Source organism: Hibiscus syriacus, unplaced genomic scaffold, assembly GCF_006381635.1.
Source record: "Hibiscus syriacus cultivar Baekdansim isolate YM2019G1 unplaced genomic scaffold, ASM638163v2 tig00110847_pilon, whole genome shotgun sequence".
In the NCBI taxonomy this organism is placed as follows: Eukaryota; Viridiplantae; Streptophyta; class Magnoliopsida; order Malvales; family Malvaceae; genus Hibiscus; species Hibiscus syriacus.
In genome coordinates, this window is record NW_024062888.1 from 2,052,939 (window position 1) to 2,075,677 (window position 22,739).

At 32.9% G+C, this 22,739-nt stretch overlaps 1 protein-coding gene across 2 annotated transcripts; it reads right to left on the bottom strand.

Moving 5' to 3' along the window:
• Positions 1 to 12,916: 12,916 nt before the first annotated feature.
• Positions 12,917 to 18,393, bottom strand: LOC120143420 (protein ULTRAPETALA 1-like). 2 transcript variants are annotated; one of them, XM_039157747.1, is made up of 4 exons: positions 18,371 to 18,393; positions 14,155 to 14,342; positions 13,363 to 13,687; positions 12,917 to 13,267 (listed from the first exon to the last, which is right to left on the bottom strand). In XM_039157747.1, coding segments are annotated over exons 1-4 (690 nt in total). In that variant the 5' UTR covers positions 18,373 to 18,393; the 3' UTR covers positions 12,917 to 13,092. The 2 variants fall into 2 exon arrangements, with proteins under 2 accessions (XP_039013678.1, XP_039013679.1); XM_039157748.1 differs by lacking the exon at positions 18,371 to 18,393 and having other exon boundaries at positions 14,155 to 14,601.
• Positions 18,394 to 22,739: the final 4,346 nt, after the last annotated feature.

A 22,739-nucleotide genomic window follows, 5' to 3' on the forward strand; every position in this document is an offset into this window, starting at 1 on the left:
GTTGGAAAAATAAAATGTCATTGTCAAACTTCATGGCGAATGAGATGCATCTTACAACGAACTTCCAGGTTGGTTTAGGCTGGTGTGGACGTTGAATCTGGGATAATTGTGGACCTTGAAACCTCCTATGCATACCATAATTATCGAGTTCTTCGCGATCGAAGCCAATTCTACCGGGTTTTTTGGAGTTACCATAGTGCGTTAATGCTGTCAAATACTACAAGCATGTGGTCCAGATCGACGGGACTTTTTTGTATGGAAAATAAAAGCAAGTTTTATTATTGGCAGTTGTCCAAGATGGCAATCGCAACATTCTTCCAGTTGCTTTTGCTCTTGTCAAAGGAGAAGATACAAATTCTTGGGCTTTTTTCTTCCGAAATTTACGTGCACATGTTATCACGAGGGAAAATATTTGTGTCGTTTCAGATCGCGGAGCTGTGATCAAAGCAACAATGGAGTCTTTGGGTATAATGTGGCAACCACCCTTTGTCCAACATAGGAATTGTCTCCGACACATTACTGCGAACTATCATGGAAGGTACAAGAAGAATGATGAGCGTCAATTAATTGTGCGTATGGGTAAGTGAAAGCAAGTTAGTAAGTTATACATTTTTTGATCATTTTAATTTTGCAAAAAAGCAAGTTAGTAAGTTATACATTTTTTGATCAGGTTACGAACTACTTCCTCGAACGTTTGAATCAATGCTTCAAGATTTACGGGTAAAGAGCGAGGAATGATACGATTACATCAGCCTCATCGATAAAGAAATGTGGACGAACGCATATGATGGTGGATATCGATATGGACACATGACGACCAACTTGGCTGAGGCAATCAATTCAACCTTAAAGGGTGCACGTCACTTACCTGTAGCTTTGGTAAAAACTACATATTTTGTTTAGGGGCTCTTTTTGCGAAGCTCGGGGGACAAGCTCAAACCTGGATGCAAGGCAGTCATGTCTATCACCCTAGATTAGTTGCAGATCTACAAAAAAAAATTACTGCATCAAATGGAATGTTTGTAACAAGCTTCTCTAGAAGGCATGAAATGTTTCATGTCACAGAGTTGCCGACCTCTTCAAGGGATTGAAGCTGTGTCGTTAAGAGTAAATCTAAGGGACAGAACGTGCGACTGCGGGTTTTTTCAAGATCTGAAGTATCCATGCTCTCATGTGATAGCAGCTTGCTCGTATACACGTCAAGACTATAACCATTTTGTGGATCCCGTATACCTACTATCTGAAGTTTTTAAGGTATACGAATTTGAGTTTCCCCCCATAGGTAATGACAAAGACCCTAATGAGGTTCAAGATTGGCTTTCGATTATACCAAATCCGAGTTTATTGAGGGAGCGTGGTTGTCCAAAATCCAATCGAATTCATTGCGATATGGATATTCGAGAAAGATCTAGACAAGACAGAAGATGTGGGCATTGTAGAAACCCATGACACACTAGAAAAACATGTCCACTTCTGTTGTCATCAAGTAACAATTGATGAGGAAATGATGTATTTGTTTATCAAATAATAATTCTTGTATTTTAATTTGCATTTACTTCAAGTTAATGTCATTCGATAATCGCTGATGAAGATTAAAAAAATGAACACAATCATTAAATTTTATCAAACTAATAACAATTTGGTATTTAAATACAACAAACTTATAATAAGAATTAAATGGTAAATGATAACCAAATTACAATAACTGATATTAAATGGTAATAAACAAAATTAACTGAAATATATTAAAAAAAGTCCAACAAATTTAACAAAATAAAGTAAGTATTAAATGAGAAATAATAACAAATTACAATTAAATAAAATAAAGTAAATACAAATATAATAAAAAAAATATCGATGCATGTGTCGCGAATGTGTTCCGCAAGGCGGTGGCTGTCGGTTCGAGGAGGATTTCTTCGTATTACTGGTTTTGACTCCTCGCTGTTATAATCGTCGTCCTCGTCGTCGTCGTCCTGAGCAGGTACATTAGGTTGATGAGGAGCTGATGAAGATGAAGCACCTCCATAGAATAAGGACCTTGGAGGTGTATGACTGACTATCCCACCGGCCTGCGAAAACTGGGAAAAACCCAGACATCGCTGAGTGTGAAAACTGTACAGGAGGTGTTGTGTTGCGGCCATGGGTGATGAGGCTGAACCTGCCAAATATTCAGCATATGAACCCCAAGTCGGATCTACAAACATAGACCCATAATAGCCTCCAGGAGGGGTCATATGTGACGGTGGCGGTGGCGGGGTCATAAAACCAGGTGAAGGCGGCGACGGCGATATCTGGTAATGGAAAGGCGATGACGGCATCATATATGGCTGCGGCATCATAAATGGTTGTGGTGGCTGCTGTAAAGGTCCTGTTGGTGCAGCTGAGGATGAACCGGAAGCACCTGCTCTCCGTCCACGAGTCGGGGGACGATGGTGCTGTGTCGGTGAATGTATCTGTCGACGTCGTGGAAAGGTCTGCCCTCATGCATCCTCGGGAAGTAGAAACAGTTTCCCGTTACTATTGAACCACTCATAATAATCCTCAGCATACATCAAGAAGTCAGTAAAAATGGGCTCTCTACGTGGAAGGCACCGATGTCGATCCTCCCACAACACGACCCACTCATGATGCCTCACCACCAATCTATATCTGTCTTGTCGCGTCTATCTAAGCTATGCAACTCATCCATATTGTAAGGTGCTTCCTGAATTTGTTGAAAACAAACAAACTACCGGAGCACGCGATCAGTGGAGCGCCACTCAACGGTCGCATAACAGATCAAAGGGACCATCACCATCCAAACATCTGATGGACCCCTCAACTCAGGTGGGATCACCGCCCTCATCATCAGTAGAATATGACACTCATTCAAACTAAAACAAATAATATATAATTCTTATCAAAATAATAATATAATTATATAACTATAATCTAAAATCGATTTTTAAACATTAAAATTCATTCCTATGTGCCAGCCTTCTGATCGATTAACACCCTAATTTTTTCTAATCATCAGGTAGCTCCTGATGATTTTTCCTATCAGTAGACCACCTATTCAAGGAAAAAAATTTATTATACGCTGTATAAAATTATTAATATACAAAATCAGTTTTATAATTACCTTAGAAGTAGTGGAAATACGAATGGGTTCTTCACAACGGGACATAAAAAGGGCAATTGATACCATGGCCAAGACTGTAGCAGTAGGATACATCCGCCGATAGCATTACGCATGTAGTCAGTGGCTCCACACATCTCTCTGTACAACAAAGCCAAAACTGCTGAGCCCTAACTGAATGATCCGGCAAGACGAAAGTCTCTAAGATGTCGCAACCACATGCAGTGAACTAGGTTGCACGATTTTTTTGGCATCAGCAACCCTCCTATTAACTGCAATATTCATGCTCGTGCATACATCTTAACCTCATCCTCATAGGCGTCTGCGCTCAACTCCCGAAAATTGGCATCTAACCAATTTAACGGTATCCTACCTCCAATAAAACTTTCCGGGACACGTCCTAGATTATCCCGACATAAAGTAGTCCAATAACCAGAAGTTATCCCTGATATCACATCTCCATCCACCGAAAGCCCCAGGTGCATAGCAACATCCTCAAGCGTGATCGTCCAAATCCAGCCTCTACTAAATACGACAAGACACGGGTAGGTATCACTAACTTAAGATTCCTAATAAAAGGATCTAATACACGGTCCTTCTCCTAAAAATAAATAATTATAAAAATTAATTCTTAATCTAATAATCATGCATTAAATAAATCAACTAATTATTACTAATAATTTAAATTAAATTAAAACATTAAAATGTTATCGTATCAGCAAAGTGTCGAGATATATGATTTCCATCTAAGCGAAGTAGACTGCCTTCCATTATATATCTGCAAAAGAATTATATTAGTAAAATATTAAATAAAGTAAAATACTTAAATAAATTAAATACATAATATTAAAAATATTATAAAATATACCTTAAATAGAGAGAGTATTTGAGAGAATTTGAGAGAATTTGGTGTGATGAAAGTGATTGAGGATGGAGGTATTATAGGGAGGATTGGGGTGTGAACGGGTGGGTAATTAAAGGTATAGCGCGCCCCCTGTACCGCGCTATACCCTACGTGTCAGATAACCAGGTATAGCGCGACCCCTAATCTGCACTACACCTCTACGTGGCGTATAGTGCGGATCAGGTGTCGCGCTATACCCACGTGTAACCCATGTCAGCGTATAGCGCGGGCAGGGCGCGCACTTTACTGCTACGAGTGTTAGATCGGGAAATATAATCTGACCGGTGTTAGATCGGTAAATATACCGATAACCGGTGATTTTTCGGGAAAAATGCCCTTTGGAAGGTAGTAGAAAAAAAAGTAAAGCATTTATTTGGAATTGATTTGATTATGGGTGAAGAATAAACGAAGACCAAAGTCCTTGACCTAGTGGCTAATGGGACAACTCTTCCCAAAAAATATGTTGAAGTTGCATCGGAGATAAAAGAGGAAGAAGACAATGGGATAAAGGAAATAGAAGAAGACAAGAAAAATAAAGAGAAAGTTGAGACTGCGAAGATGGATGAAGATCAATTGGTCAAGGAAGACAAGGAAAGCAAAGAAGTGGAAAGTGAAGCAAAGGAGGAACCTAAAACTGATGCAGTGGAAGAAGATGTCAAGAAAGTTGAGGAGGAAAACAAAGATGAGGATACTGGAAGGTATTTTTTACAATTTTATATTTAAGACAATTAAATGATGACACGTCTCATCTTTGTATTGGATGAAAATTATTAAAAAATTAATATAATTATTTTTTAAAAATTAATTTTTGCTGACGTGGAAAATGCCATGTCATCACCTTTACATATGTGGCATTGCCATGTCAGCGTGTGATGTTGTATAAGCTTGTCATGTGATCTCCATGCGTTGACTATTAGTGACTAACGGTTTTCATCCAACGAGGGTGTTTTTTACCTAAAATGAAACGTTAAGGGGTCAAATGTTCCAAAAAAACAATATGGACAAATTTGACACCACTGTCAAACGTTAAGGTTATTTTGTTGTATTATGCTTATTTAATTTGTATTTATGTTTCGAATGAACTTTGGCTTGCGATGAGCCAGTGACAGAGTTATTGTGGTAATAAGTGACTCCTAAATATTATGAGATTTGTGATTCATGTATAAATGTTCATTTGGTAAGCTAATAGAATTATGCAATAAGCTAAGGATGTTAATTAGGGAAAGTTACCATAAATTATACAGAAGTGATTAGAAGATTATAACTATACCGTTGTATTTACATATCAGTCTAGTTTTGTTTAAAACAAATGGATACTAATTTTGAGGTTATACAAAAAGATATGCATTTTTAATCGATGATACGTCAGAAAATAGGGTGACAGATTTTGCTCAAAACAATTTTTGTAAGTCAACTTTTAAAATTCTCTATAAATTGTACAAGTTGAACTAGAATAAGTACCTTATATGGTTAGATTTGTACTCGAGTCTAATTTTCAAGGGTATAAACAAAAATATTTTTAAGTATGTATATTAATACATAATAATACTTTTTTGAAGGTAGTACAAATTGCCAGAGTATGAAATTTTGATAAATTATGTAGTTGAAGCAACTAAAGCAAATGATTTAAAAATAAAGCTTTGTGAGGCTTATATTCTGACTTATAAATAAAGTATCAAAGTGAGTACATTTTATTTATTTAATTATTCTGATTGAGGGCGACTTGTGATAAGTCAGCATCGTATTATTTAAAATATATTTTCTATTTTAAATATAAATTATTTTCATAATGTTATATAAAGTTTTATGGTTGATTTAGGGTATGAACTGCCCATGTTCTACTTTGATGATGATGAAATACAAAAATGATTCTGAATTTGACATATTGATTATGAAACGAATAAAATATGATCTGAAAGTTCACTGTATGTTGCATTGAGAGTCGTATGTACAATTAGCATGCCATGAGGCGAAGTGATTCTGATTATGATCTAATACATTTGTGTACATTATGAGTAGCATTGTTGGTGCAAATGATATAAATGCACTTGGAGTGCATATTCTGATTACGATGATGGCAATGAATTGCTTACTACGCACACTCGTCTGAATCACGTACCTTGCATTCTCTTACATATACATTGGGTTATAAAAGTAAATGTGACAGTTATGACAAGTATATGAAAGAAAAGATTATGGAAATGAAATGAAAGTTCGTACATGATATATGTACGAATGAAAATAATATGAAATGTTTGTTATATTTGATGTTGATTTACATGATTTTTTTATAAAATCGTGAGATGTTGATTTTTCAGGTTTTCAAGAGGAAAACAACTTGAATAACTCGGTTTGAAAATTTTAATGTTTTTGTTTAAATTACATATTTATGTTTATAATACTTTTTGAAATTTATGTTTTATCTCACTTTAGCTATGTTACTGCCTCACTAAGTTTCACTTAGCGCGTGATGATTTTCATGCGTAGGTTCGGATAAAGAAAGGAACGTGAAGTGAGGAGCCTCTTTAGAATTTTTCCAGAAAATCATACCTAATATCGTATCAGTCAGTTGGTTTTATCAATTTTATTTTAAATGGCCTGTAATAGTAACTAGGACCATTTATTTAGCTAGTTTAATTATATCCGAGTTTATGTTTGATATATTAAAATGATATGTAAATTAAGAAATGCTTAAGCAATTTTAAATAGTTTATTAAACAACACTAAATTGTCTAGTTACTGCCTAAAACTGGAATTGTTTTATGCGATAAATTATTATTTTATGATTTTATGCAATTAAAGGAATAGTTTTAAAGTGGATAAAAGAATGTTTTACAATGAAACAAATTTTTTAAACATTTATGATTAACAAATATCTGTAAGTTTGATGTAGCATTTTTAACTCGTATTTCGAGATATATACGGATTATGGATGTTATAAAGTAAATATTTTATTAATTTAAATATCATTATTAATGTAAGGTATGACTAATAAATATACCGGTATAGGGTTAATTTTGTAATTATGTACAAGGGTTTATTCATTATAAATAGAGATGTAACCTAAACCTATGAGACATCAAATAAAACTTTTAGCGCCGCCTAGGCACCGAGGACGTAAGCACATTGTTGAACCTCGTTAAAATTCTTGTGTTATTTCATTTTTCTTTACCCGATTCTTCAACAATTGGTATTAGATGTAGGAGCAAAATTCAAAGTTACGAAATTCGATGGTCAGGGTAACTTTGAATTATGGCAAACAAGGGTGAATGATCTGTTGGCGCAGCAAGGAATCCTGAAGGCTTTGCGACCTACAAAACCGACGTCGATGGAGGATTAAGATTGGGAAGAATTACAATAGCGAGCGGCAGGAACCATACGATTATGTTTGGTGGACGAGGTCATGTATTACGTCATGCATCTGTCGTCTCCAGATGAAATTTGGAATAAGTTAAAAAGTCAGTTTATGTCCAATCCTTAATGACTAAACTGTATCTAAAGCAACGCTGTATGGGATGAAGATGCAGGACGATCATGATTTGGCGCAACACGTAAATGTCTTCAATCAAATCGTTTCTGATTTGGCTCAGCTTGATGTGAAAATTGAGGATAAAGACAAAGCGATGATTTTGTTGTGTTCGTTGCCTCCCTCTTACGAACACATGGTGACTACTCTAACATATAGGAAAGAGACTATCAAAATTGAGGAGATTACTGCAGCCTTGTTGGCTCACAGCCAGAGAAAGTAGAGTGCAGGGGAAAGCTCTCAAGCTGATAGCTTATATGTCAAGGGTAATCGAGACTGTGGATGGAAGCCAGAGAAGGCAGGGTATGGGAAACGGAATTTCAGATCCAAATCTAAGGATAAGAAAATAATTCACTGTTACTAGTGCAAGGAGGCAGGACATATGAAGCGAGACTGTCCGAAGTTGAAAAAGCAGGCTGATGAGAAGCGTGATACTCATCCAAGTCTGTGAATGTGGTCGAGAATGAAAATTCTGATTCCAGTGAGTGTGATATGCTCTCTATTTCAATGACTCAATTGACGAATGTTTGGATTCTTGATTCTGGATGTTCTTATCACATCACGCCAAATAGAGAATGGTTTTCGACATACAGGTTGATTAATTCTGGTTCTGTTTATTTGGGTGATAATCGATGTTGCAATATTGTTGGTATTGGTGAGGTCAAAATTAAGATGTATGATGGCTTGTTTGGACGTTGAGTGGTGTTCGACATATCCCAGATTTGATAAAGAATTTGATTTCTTTGGACACTTTGCACAAGAATGGTTTTATCCCTAAGACTGATGAGGATAGGGAAACCATTCGGATTGTTAAAGGAGCTTTGACTGTGATGAAAGGAAAGATGACTGCAAGGAATATTTACAAATTGTTAGGGAGTACCGTTGTAGGTGGAGTTTATTCTGTTGAGTCATGTGATGAAACAACCAAACTGTGGCATATGCGTCTTGCTTATCTTAGTGAACGTGGTATGGCTTAATTACATAAACGAAATCTGTTGCATGGTGTTAAAAGTTGTAAGATCGACTTTTGAGTATTGTGTTCTTGGTAAACATACTAAAGTTCATTTCAAGACTGTGAAGCACACAACTGAAGGGATTTTTGATTATGTGTATTTGATGTATGTGGGTCTTCCATGACATCGTCTTTGGGTGGATCTAGGTATTATGTTACCTTTATTGATGATTTTTCACGGAAAGTTTGGGTGTATTTTTTGAAACAAAAGTCTGATGTTTTTGAGAAATTTAAGCTGTGGAAAACTGAGGTAGAAAACCAAACATGATGAAAAATCAAATGTTTACGGTCTGACAATGGTAAGTAGTACACAGATTCACAGTTTCTACACTTCTGTAAGAAGCATGGGATTAAGAGGCATTTTGCAATGTGCCAGAAACCACAACAGAATGGTGTTGTGGAAAAGATTAACAGGTCATTGAATGATAGAGCCAGATGTTTGTGGTTGAATGCGGGGCTTCCCAAACACTTCTGGGTTGAGGCTGTTAACATGGTGTGTTATCTTATCAATAGATCGCCAAGGGCATCATTGGCTGGGAAAGTTGCAAAAGAGGTATGAACTGGTCATGATATTACTTTTGATCACTTACGGATTTTTGGTTGTCCTGCTTATGTGCATGTACCTGCTGATGAGAGATCCAAACTTGATGCAAAATCGAAGGAGTGCATTTTTATGGGTTACAAGAAAGGTGTCAAAGGATTCAAGTTCTGGGATCCAGTTGCGAAGAAAATTATGATCAATAGAGATGTTGTTTTTGATGAACAACCCATGTTGCAGCAGTAGAAAGACACGACAGTGGTGGATTTCGAGCAGTTTCCAGTTGAGAAAACATAAACTTCTAAACTGACTTCTGGTGGTTCCGCCACGGATGATTTAAAGGATTATAGTCTCGCCAGAGACAGGGTGAGACGGACGAATATAAAGCCTCCAAACAGATTGGATTTTGAAGACTTGGTCTCTTTTGCACTTACTATTACAGTGATAATCCGGTTACTTTTCATGATGCAGTTACTAGTCAGGAAAACGATAAGTGGATGGCTGCCATGGTTGAGGAGATGGAGTCTTTGAATCACAATCGTACATGGGAGTTAGTTCGTCTTCCTGAGGGTATGAAGTTGATTGGTTGCAAATGGGTGTATAAGAAGAAACTAGTAGTAACAGAAAAAGAGAGGGAGAAATTCAAGGCTGTTTGGTAGCAAAGGGTTTTTCACAGCAGAAATGAGTTGATTATGATGAAATTTTCTCTCCTGTGGTCAGGAACACTTCAATCCGAACAGTACTTGTATTGGTGGCTAGTTGGGATTTGCATTTAGAGCAGATAGATGTTAAAACTGCTTTTTTGCATGGTGATTTAGAGGAGCAGATCTACATGCGGCAGCCTGAAGGTTTCACTCAACTTGGAAACGAGCATTTAGTTTGCAGATTGAAGAAATCTTTGTACGGGTTCAAGCAGTGTCCAAGACATGGTACAAACGGTTTGACTCCTATATGATCAAGATTGGCTATAAACGATGTGAATATGATTGTTGTGTCTATGTTAAGAGCCTTGATGATGGTTCTTTATTTTCTGTTATTGTATGTTGATGATATGTTAATTGATGCGAATAACATGGATGATGTTATCAGTTTGAAAACTTTATTGAGTCAGGAATTTAATATGAAAGATTTAGGTGATGCAAAGAAAATTCTTGGAATAGAAATTTGTAGGGACAGAGACTCAAGGAAACTGTGGTTATCTCAACGGGGTTATGTTGAGAAAATGCTAAAAAGGTTTGCGATGAGTAGCGCAAAACCAGTTAGCACTCCATTGGCGAATCACTTTAAGCTCTCATCAAAACAGTGCCCTATGACAAATAAGGAAGCTGAAGATATGGCAAAGGTTCTGTATTCTAATGTTGTTGGCTGCTTGATGTATGCAATGGTATGTACTCGTCCTGATTTAGCTCATGTTGTTAGTCAAGTTTGTAAGTACATGTCTAAACCAGTAAGTAACATTGGGAAGCAGTCAAGTGGATTTTTCGGTACTTAAAGGGTACTGTAGGACATGGAATTATTTTTGGTAGTCAGCAGGATAATCCTTTGGTTGTAGGATATGTGGATTCAGACTATGCAGGTGACTTGTATAATAGAAGATCTACGACAGGGTATGTCTTTACTCTTCGTGAAGGGCCTATTTGTTGGAAGTCTACTGTTCAATCTGTTGTGGCACTATCTACAACTGAAGCTGAATACATTGCAGTGGTTGAAGCTACAAAATAAGCTTTATGGCTTACTGGTTTAGTGAAGGAGTTGGGTGTTCAGCAAGGTGGAGTTCAGTTGCTTTGCGACAATCAAAGTACTATTCACTTAGGTAAGAATTAGGTATATCGTGCTAGAACTAAGCATATTTATGTACGTTTTCACAAGATCAGAGAGTTGGTTGCATTGGAAGATATTTTGTTTTAGAAGGTACATACTGATGAGAATGTCGTTGATATGTTCACCAAGCTAGTTACGATAGACAAGTTCAAGCATTGTTGGGACTTGTTGAATGTTTCGAGTTGTTAAAGAAGTAAGGTAACCCAACCCACATTGAATGTTTCCTAAGGGATAGGATATTCGCCAAGGTGGAGATTTGTAAGGTATGACTCATAAATATACCGGTAAAGAGGACAGGGGATGGAGCAGAGTGAGCGATTTTAACTCGTATTTCGAGTTATATACAGATTATGGATGTTACAAAGTAAATATTTTATTAATTTAAATATCATTATTAATGTAAGGTATGGCTCATAAATATACTGGTACAGGGTTAATTTTGTAATTATGTGACATGGTTTATTTATTATAAATAGAGATGTAACCTAAACTTATGAGACATTGAATAAAACTTCTAGCGCGGCCTAGGCACCGAGGACGCAAGCACATTGTTGAACCTCGTTAAAATTCTTGTGTTCTTTCATTTTTTCTTTACCCGATTCTTCAACAATTAATATTTTATTATAACATTTAAAAATTAATCATATTAATTAACATGATTTATTATAAACTCAAAATCTCACAACAACATCAAAATCTTATAATTTCATCAATGGAGATTTTAATGTTATCATTTCATCAAAATCATATAACTTCATAAAAATTACCATTGATGAAATCATAAGATTTTGATGAAGATATAACTTCATCAATGGAGATTTTGATAAAAAATATTAAGTCAGGTAAATATCATATCAGTTCAATAACAATCAGATCATTTACAGGTTGATTCAATTATAGGTCATGTTCATAACATGTCATATTGAAAACAGGTAGCGTAACGCAAGTTATTTACCAAGTTAATCTCGAGTTTGTGTTCATATTAGTCAGATGCAAGTCGGGTTTGGTTATCATATTTTCGGTTTAATTCGGGTTCAAGTTGTTCTCAGATCGGGTGCAGGTCGGGTTCAGATCCATAATTTCTAGGTCCACTCAGGTTCAGATCAACACCAGTTCCGACTCAATTCGGTTTCGGATCACCACTACTCAGGTCACAAATAATTTTGACTCGATTCGGTTTCTGGTCAGCTTTTTACATTCCTAATTTTCAATGGCAGCACATGAGATTTTGGTTAAACGAGAGTTAAAAGGGATGTCCGATTAATGCTAGCCCAAGAAAATTTCCTTTCTATTGAACACAGATGATATACATTATTATTTTAAATGCATTAGTGAATTAAACAAGTTACAGAATCAACAATGTTGCCTTTAAAGAAGAATGCTAGGCTAGCTGAGGATAATGCACCTTTCAATTGAAAAAGCATGTGTGATAGATTTGTTTAGTCATTACTGGAGAACTGCAATTACATGCAATTAGTTTCTCAACATATTCTGAGCATCAAGAGATAGTATATCGTGAAGCATAGTATATGAACAGAAGTTGCTAGAGCTGGTGCTGCAGTCTCCTGGCTTCGAATATTATTGTTTACGAATGAAACAAACTGCGTTGGGATAGTCGTTTCGATAATGGGTTTATGCAAAATCCGATTCAGATTAGTTGATCAATAAATTAAATACCATGATTAAACTAAAAAAATTTGAGAATTAATTTTAAAAATTGATATCATATTAAAATGAAATGTGAGAGTTGTGAGCTAAATTTATTATTATGTCAATTTTATTAATTATCACGTTATTTATCAATTAATTTTAATTGATGTAAATATACATCCTTCTTCGTGTGTTTGCAATCACAATAAAAAGGATGCATTTAAATCTCTGATCTCATATGACACCTAAACAAAAAGATCTAAAATAAAACATATAGCCATACGAAGAAACAAGCTGAAGTAAAGGAAACCAGTTCATCATTAGGAAGTTTGTAAACTCATGGCGGATTGAAGGTACCATTCTTAGTTAGTCCCCAGTTTTCAGCTAACAATTATTCTAAAGAAAACGAAAAACAGCAAAGTCTTCCCAATCCTACAAACATTGGAACAGTTTCCAGTTGGGAAAATGATAGAACATTGAAGCATAGAAAGGATCCATGATGCTCAGTGCCTTTGCTATAGCGTCAAGGCTCTGCATTTTGGACGAAGTCGACGCAAGTGCGACACTTGCAATCGATAAATCGGCACTTGTGGCAGCCGAAACAGACACAGGTAGTGCAACCTTTGCAAGTAGGTGATCGAGGGCAGCCCCTGCAACTCTTCCTGCTTGCTCGTTCTTCATCAGCTTTGCAGGTGATTCTGGAAAAGAAAAAAAAAGTTAAACCAACAAACGCTAAGCTACATGTTATGAACTTGATCGTTCGAAAATCGATTACGTGATGTCGAGAACTTACTTCTCATATGGCCAGTTAGCACACCTCCACTTTTTTGCATTCAAAGCATCATGGTACGTACGGCATTCGTCGTCCGTCCGGAGTCGGAACCTGCGTTCTTTCTTGCACTTGGTGCAACGTATGAACTCATCGCGATGGAAAAGACGCTTAGCTCGCAAGCTCGTTAGCTCATTGTCTCCGTTCGATGCATGCTTGTAGTACTTCAGAAGAACAGTCCTCCATAAAGGAACCTTCTTACCGTGCATCATCACCCAAATGTGATTCTTCCATTTCCTGGTTCCTTCCTTCCCAGAATGTTTCTCGAAATCATAAGGCGTCAATTTCTCTGGTTTTCAATAATTCACCATAAAAACATGTCAACCAAAGAAGTAAACCTCAGAACCAAATTGAATTAATGCAAAATCAGCTTCAAAAATGGATGAACTTGGGGCAAACAATAACATAATGTTAATAGTAACCTCTTAAATGCTTACAGTTAAAACAAAAGAAGAAATTTGACTTAATGGCATTGTTCAAATCAATGATTGGTTTCATGTATATGAGGTGAAATTGAAGTTCATCAAATTCATAAACAAAATTAAGTTGAACAAATGAATGATCCATTCTACATTCTATGAAGTACCCTAACACCTTTATTTGAGATTTATACAGATACCTATACGAAAACGCCTATATTTCGTTATATTCCTCTATATATTATTACCTTCTAGTTAATGCTAACGTTTTTATTTTGCAACAGTATTATTTTCTAACGACGAAAACACCTTAGAATTGTAAGAAATGATGGATTACCTTCATCACAAACTGGATTGCATTCACAAGATATCAGAAATTGGCCATTGGTGAAAACCCTAAGCTTGCCAATGGTATCACCATATTTCTTGCTGGTGCACCCACACTTGACCTCAATGAAATCCGACTCTCTTTTCAATCCTTCCATGTCTTTCAACTCTTCCTCGGTGAACATATTTGACAATAACCTCGAAAAAAAACACAAAAAGAAAAAACCCTAACGACAATGATTTTTATTAAAAAAACAGCCAAAAAAAACCTGAAGATTTTGTCGGCTGACAAGAATTTGAAGAAACCCAAGTATGGATCTTTGATGTTTTTAATGTATAGAAAGCAACCAAAAGGGTTTCCTTCTATTTATTTAAATGTGTACTAAAATTAAACCTTAAAGGAAGACATGTAATTCCCAAGATCGAATTGCTGGTTCTATGTAGAAAAAGAAACCGAAATTCACTCACCCAATACATGTCAACAAGCATGCAACGAAGCTAAAACGTGTAAAAGATGAGAGAAAGAAAAGGGAATTAGTTTGGCAATAAGATTATTCACAAGAATTTAGAGTTTCTTAGTTGCATCAAGTTGATCCAAATATATTATTTCAATAACTATAAATAAATGTTTATACAAGAACAAACACAAGATTTTATGCCATAAGACTGAATTTATAAAATTTTATGGGACAAAAATAGATTATCAACATAAAATATAATGGAAATATATAAATTATATGAAAATTAATAATTCTTTTATTCTTTTATAACAAATATTAGAGAAACAATTTAATTGAATTTTTATTTAAAAAATATTGTAAAAGAAAAGTAGATTGGAGTCACTTATTACTTAAAAGAGATTACATTGAGTCCATCATAAATTTACTTCTTTTTTACTACTAATATATTATCTTTTAAATACCAAATTTTGGAGAAAAAATGGATTTAGCAAATGAGATATTGGATATGGATGGGTGTATAATAATTAATGAACTAAGACTCTAAAAATTGGGGGAAAACCGTGATTATACAATTTGATAATGAAAAGGAAAATATCTAATAGAAATCAGATGAAAAATCTTATATTACAAAATAAAGTTGTACTTGTTAAAAATAAAACCCAAAAAATATATATTTGTAAGAGTATCTCCCTAAAAAGTTTGCAATTTATTGTCAATATGTTAGGAAATTAAAATAGGGGGAAAATAAAATGATTGTAGTTAAAAAGTAACAAATAAAATCATTTAAAAATAATAAAAATGATGCTTTTTCTTTAAAAAAAATAACAACATTCATGACATTCTTAATACACAATAACTCTAAATAATTGAAGCAAATAATTGAAGAAAAGATGTGAACTTACTTTGAGTCTGATCTTAGATAAACAGAATCTGATTCAGGAGTTCCCGATGCTTCGAAAAGTTTAATCACTCTTTACATTCATCTGTAAAATCTAGACGATGAATTAAATTTATAATAAAAAAAACAATTTTTATCTCTTTTAACATATTTAAAAATGAAAATATGATTTTTTTTAATCAAAAACATTAAAATATGATCTGTCAAATTAATGTGCATTGATTTAAACATTTTTTTTTCTAAATTGACTCAAATATAATATAATATAATTTTACTCTATTATTTTAGTATAAAATTAAAAAAGAGTTAGGTAGAAGAATGCTGCCATTTGACACTATAGATAAATAAAAATTTGATACGTGTTTATTTACAATTTGTTAATTGGTATCTTATAAAAAGTAACATTAAGATTATAAAAAAACAGCTGATTTTACTTTCCATATAAAATTTATATAAAAAATTAAAATATATTTGAATGATTTGTGCCCAAAAAGAAAAGTTAATCGAGTTGTGAAGATTGATCACTTCCAGGGACGATGCAAGATTTTATATTAAAGGTAAATTAATTTTTAAAATTTAGGAGGTAAATTTGAATTTTTAAAATTTAGGGGACGAGAATAGATTTTAAATTAAAAGTACATAAAAAATCTAAAATCTAAAATAATTTTAAATTTTCAAAGGGACTACTATCTCCACCAGCCCCTTCGATCCATCACTGATCATTCCCATTGTTTATATTGGCATATACATAAATCAAAACATGCACCACAAATTCTTACATGATGGGAAAAATATTTGAATATATATATATATATATATATATAAATTTTATATTTTAATCACTATAAATTATATTTTGAAAAATAAATCATCATTAAAATTGTTTCTCATGCCGGCATATTTATAATAATGGATGATCAAATAGTTATCTCAGTTACTCTTTGCAAATAAGAAAAACAGTTAATAAATCGAACAGGGGGAAATCCAGATATAAAATAAGAAGTTGAAGCATTTATTTTAGTAGTGAATTCCTACAAAATTTTTAAAAATAAAAAATGATTTTAGAAAATAATAGAATCAATATTTTTAATAACACAACACCATTCATGAAAATCTTAATTATATTACATCTCTAAATAATTGAAGCAAAGAAGATTGAAGAAAAATGAGAACTTACCTTCAATCTTATTTTGGATATGCGAAATCTGAGTTTGGAGTTTTCGATGCCTCTTTAGATCTAGGGGTTATGTGCACTATTCTATCTTAAGAATTGAGCCGGTGAACTTGATTTATCATGAAGACAATAATTATCTCTTTTCACAAATTTAACCGTTGAAATATGATCTGTCAAATTAATTTAAATTTTTTCTCTAAATGGACCTAAAAACAATATCAACTTACTCTATTGCTTTAATAGGGAATCTAAAAATCATTAAAAAGAGTTAGGTGAAAAAAAACGTCATTCAGTACACCGTGGACAAAATAAATTTCGACACGTGTTTATTTATGATTTGTTGAGAGAAATCTATATAAATAATAATAAGATTTAGAAAGAGCGGTGATTTACTTCTCAATAGAATTTGTGCCTAAATCTAACATAGATTTGATTGATTTGTGTAAGAAAACTTAAATAAATTGTGAAGGATTAATCATTCCTATTGTTTATATTGGCACATGTTGCTCAATGTGTTGCTTGTCTATTTTTGAACTAGTTTATGGGGAAAGAAGCTCTTGTACCACAAACAAAATTAGAACACGTTTTTAATATATATAATAATCCTTTTACAAATAACCAATATAATCTTTCACATCTTACATTATAATTAATATTATATTTTTTTTCAATTTGATCAAAAAGGCCTTTTCATCATATAGAAAATTCACCATGGCAAATTTTTCACTTAAGTTTTTAATAAACAAAATAGTTCATTTAAACAAATAATAGGAATAATATTTTTAATAAAATAACAACATTCATGACTGTAGACACTCATTTTCGTTCGGGTTCTTTTATAAAATATACACTATATTCTATATATTATTTTATATTGTATATTATAGTATTTATATAGTATATGATATATAATATATAGTCTTATATATTATAGTATTATATATTATAGTATAGTATATATCTATTATTATATATATTATATAGTATTATATATTATAGTATTATATTATTTATATATATATATATATATTATAATATTATATATTACAGTATATATTTATTATTAAATACATTATAGTTATATTATATATTATAATATATATATATATATATATTTAGTTATATATTATATATTATAGTATATATATTTAGTATTATTATATTTTATATATTGTATATATTAGTATTATATTATTAATATATTATATTATTATTATTATTATATTATTTTCATTTATTTATTTAATTGTTTTTAGGTCCAATAAAAAATCCAAAAGTTCAAGTCCAATAAAGGGAGCCCAACTAGGTAAGCAGGCCTGACCCAACATGCTAACCCGACGAGCCCAACAGTTCGAAGCCTAAAGCCAGCAAGCTAGGTTTTTGTGATTATCAGGGGCACATCATCAACCAGATCTGTTGGATCTAGCTCTTTGATCCAAAGGCCAAGATGCATCAGATTAACATTCCAATGGAGTGTGAAGGCCACACGCCAGCCAAGTCACCCATCGGCCGAGATTTCCGACACCAGGAATTGAGAAAATCACGAAAAAAATCAGAGCACGTTATGGAACAAACAAAGTCATGTCGAACAGGACTGCACCATCTTGAAAAACTCGGCAACAACCACCACCGGCAGGGTTATATAAAACCCGAGAATCATCGAATCAAAGGATAAAGAAAAATCGAAGAGAACATCAACTACAACAACAAAAAAACGAAGCGGTACCATCGGAACAACAAAAAACCACTACAAATACGCAGCAAAAATACCAAAGCAACACACCACACAGAATCGAAATACCCAAAGATATTGAGCAAATGTCACCAAAAAAAAAACAAAAGGCATAAAGGTAGAGCATCGGTTTTGGTTCCAAAAGCCATCCGTCGCCGTCGAACAAAGCTTTTAATTAACATCAAATTGACCCTTGATTTTTAAAATTCTTTTCAATTTAGTCCTTTTTATTTTTTAAACTTTTTCTTCTTTTATTTATTTAATATTTATTTATTCATTTTATTTCATTTTACAGTTTAACATTAATCTGATTTATTTTTAGGTCAATTCTAAAATTCGTCAAAGTTAAGTAATTTGGATCGAACTTTTAAATTTAATTTTAACTTTTAATTTTCGCAATTAAGACAACCGAGAAATCAAATTGGTACCGAAAGGGCAGTACAAGAGTATTAATCCTTCATTGACTGTAATCTACTCCTGAATTTGATTAATTTCTGGTAAAACGAATATCAGACAAATGGTAAGTTAAGGTATCCAGTCAACCTTATTTTAAATGACTGGTGGCGGCTCTAACACATCAAAATTAAGTCGAAACCCGATTCCGAGCCCACCCGAAGGACTGTTACGACAATGACAGTCTTAATTGCATTATAACTCTAAATAAATGAAGCAGCTAAGATTGAAGAAAAGATAGAAATTCGATTGTTTATACCAAAACGTGCATTCTAAACTCTTAAAGATGATTTGAACATATATATGAATTTTTCTGAACCTTATGTTGTGTATATCGCTTATAAGTAATTAATTCAAAATACTAAAAAAATCCTATTTATTACATTTTAATAATCAAATCATCTTTAAAATTGTTTCTCTTGTCGTCATATTTATAATAGGGATGATAAAAAATAGTTGTCTCAATTGATCTTTGTTCATAAAAAGAAGAGTAGATAAAATGAAACGAGGGGATGTCTACATATAAAATAAGAGTTGGAGTATTTTATTTAAGTGGTGAATAAGAAAATTTCCACTATTTAAAAAAAATAGACTTATATTCTTTTTTTAATAAAATAACACAATGGCAGTCTTAAATGCATTGTACCCTAAACAATTGAATCAAACAACATTAAGAGAAATAAAAATTTACTTTTAATCTAATCTGATCTCACACAAACGAAATCTAATTTCGGAGTTTATGATGCTTCGTAAGATTTAATCGCTCTTTGCATTCCTCTATTTTTTAAAAATGAATCAAAAAATTTAATTCATAAAAAGAAAAATAACATTTATCTTTTTTCTCAAAATCAAAAGTTGAAATATGATCTATCATATTAATTCACACTAATTTAAACCATATTTTTCTCTAAATTAATTTAAATATAATCTCAATTCATTCCTTTGTTTTAGTAAGGAATCTAAAAGGTTAATAAAAAGAGTTAAGTTAAAAAATCACTCAACACAATGTAGACAAAATAAATTTTGATACATTTTTATTTATGATTTGTTAAGAGATAATGTAAAAAGTAATATTAAGATTTCGAAAATGAAATAATTTATTTCTCATATAGAATTTATGTTAAAATTTATCATATATCTGATTGATTTGAGGGAAAAAATGAAGATTACCATTCCTGTTTATGTTGGCACGTGTTAGAGTAAATTTTGGTGGAGTTTAGATATTGGGTAAACTATAAATTTGGTAACTGAATTTAGTTTCTCTCTTATTGTACTCATTTTACTTTAAATCTTTTTAAATTTCTTAATGAACTTAATACTTGGGTTGGTCATTCAGTCATTTTCTTACTAACGGCATTATAAATTAGTTGTTATATAGATGCAAAATGACAACGTGTTCTCAATCACTCTATTGCAGTTACTAGTGCTCGAATCAGTGACCTCTAGGAACAACAATAATTCCTTTAACCACTAAATAAATTTATTCGTGCTATGTTTGGTGTCTTATTTTGTATAGAAGAGTATGATATTAATAATTTTGTATTAGAAAATAATATTAAGATATTTGGGTTGGTGAATTATGTGCCGATGCGTGCACCAATGCTCAACAAGTTGGTTTGGTTTTTTCCCATTGGTCCAATCACAAAAAACCAAACTAAAACAAAAGCAGCTTAAGTTGAAATTGAAATAATTATTAAAACTAACAATCAGTTAATCTTAATCTAGTGAGATTATACTAGATCCTTTAAGTGATGTCATAGGTTCGAATCCTGGTGATTGTAAATAGAGTAAAATGGGCTGAAAAGACCGCCATTGCCTCTATAATATCCAATCTGGATTAGTAGATCAATAGATTAGATACCGATAATTATACCAAAAATTAAATAATTGTTAAATAATTGTACTAGTTGCTCCTTCAAAATAAGGAAAACAGTAATTAAATTGTAAGGGGCATCTCGATATAAAATAAGAAATTGAAGCATTTATTTAAGCGGTGAATAGGAAAATTTACACTAAAAAATTAACAAATACTAATTAAGTAAAAAGGTAAACTACATAAATGATCATTGATGTTTGAGTAGGTTTATCTTTTCTCCACCGATACTTCAAAAGTATAATATGATCATATTATCGATTTATAACAAATTGATGACTCGCTGTTAATATTTTTATTGGGATAATAGACTACTATTGTATCACATTAGAAGGTCTGATTTGACACCGTTGGGTCATTCGGGACAACTATTTTGATAGGTTGTTTGACTCTTCTGTATTTACGTTAAACAATTAAATGTTCTGATTCAGTTATTTGACTATATTATAATTCATCATGACACTTAAAAGAAGAACTAACAACATTCACAATAATAACCAAATCTTTAAAAAAATTATGAACATCGTATACTTCTCTTATAGCATCAATGAGAGTCGACTGTAATTGATATATTTAACAATTCATATAATAGAATTAAAGACAATCTGTCATGACTAGAGCTTGTAAATATTTCATTCACATTGCATATTATTGGCGCCCTATCGCATCTTTGGTCTCTCATATTTGAAATACTTAGCTTGTGAATAGATAAAAAAAATTGAGAATTTTTTTATGTTGTATCTTTTGTAACACCCTCAGACTGACGCGGGTGACCTGATTCGAATTGAAGTGTGACATAAAGGCCACCGGATCGGCCAACAATAAAAATCCAGGAAAAATATTTTTTGTTAAAACGTGTAAAATCATAAAACAATTTAGAAATAAAATACAAGTTCAGAAAATCATTCATATATTACAAAAAGAATTAAAATCATACAAGTTTCAGACTTAGTATATTTATATAAAAAAATGTGACATACATGCCCCCTAATTACACATTGTATGTACTATGCAAGCAAAGCTGAAGGAACTCCCAAAATTGAAGTTGATAGCTACACTGGATCAATTCTTTTAACCTAAAATGGTGAGTAAAGAGTGAACTTTGGGAACTCAGTAATACAGAACTACCAGATGAATGCAATAGGCCATCGAGTATAAGGTAAAGCATAAATTCCTTAGCGGGACAACCATCATCATATTCTAGCAGTGAATTCGGATTCCTTTAGTTAAGTCTTCAGTTACAAATAGGAATTTACATTCTGAATGAAGTATTCAAAGAGAGATAGATTCAAAAGATTAAATTGAGGAGTCTAGTGTGTTCCAACAAAATAGAGAAATGTGTACAGATCCTTTCAAAACATTAATAGTTTAAAAATATTTTAAAACCACATTAATACCCTCCATCCGAACACTGATATTCATTTTCCCCATAACTGCATCATAAGGACTTACCTTAAGTACACAGCAAATGAGCCACCTTAAGGGAGTACCTTGGGGCCTATGGGCATACCCAAGGGTCTCCTTAGGTCTGTAAGGATTTACCAGCTTGATCAGAGTTAAACCTTTGTACTCTAGACTCCTACCCATACATTATCCAGTAGAAATCAGATTGAGTAGTAGTTTTAATATCAAAATCATGATTCAGTAGAATTTTGTAAAAATGACATTGTAGTTATTTAAATCACATGAATGCCCTCCATCCGCACACCAAAATATAGTCCTCATACTAAAAGAGTGCCTTGGGGCCTTAGAGCCTACCCAAGGAATACTTTAGGTTCCTAAGGATTACCAGTTTGATTAGATATGAACCTCCATACTCCATAATCCTACCCATACAATATCCCAATAATTGATAAATACAGTAAAAGTAGATTCTATGATCCATAAATCAGGAACGATTATATTTTTTGATAAAAATAGGTAACTAAAGAACACATATCATGTAGCCATAGTTCATAAACAGTAAATCAATCCATCAATAAATTCATAATTTTAGAAAATCAT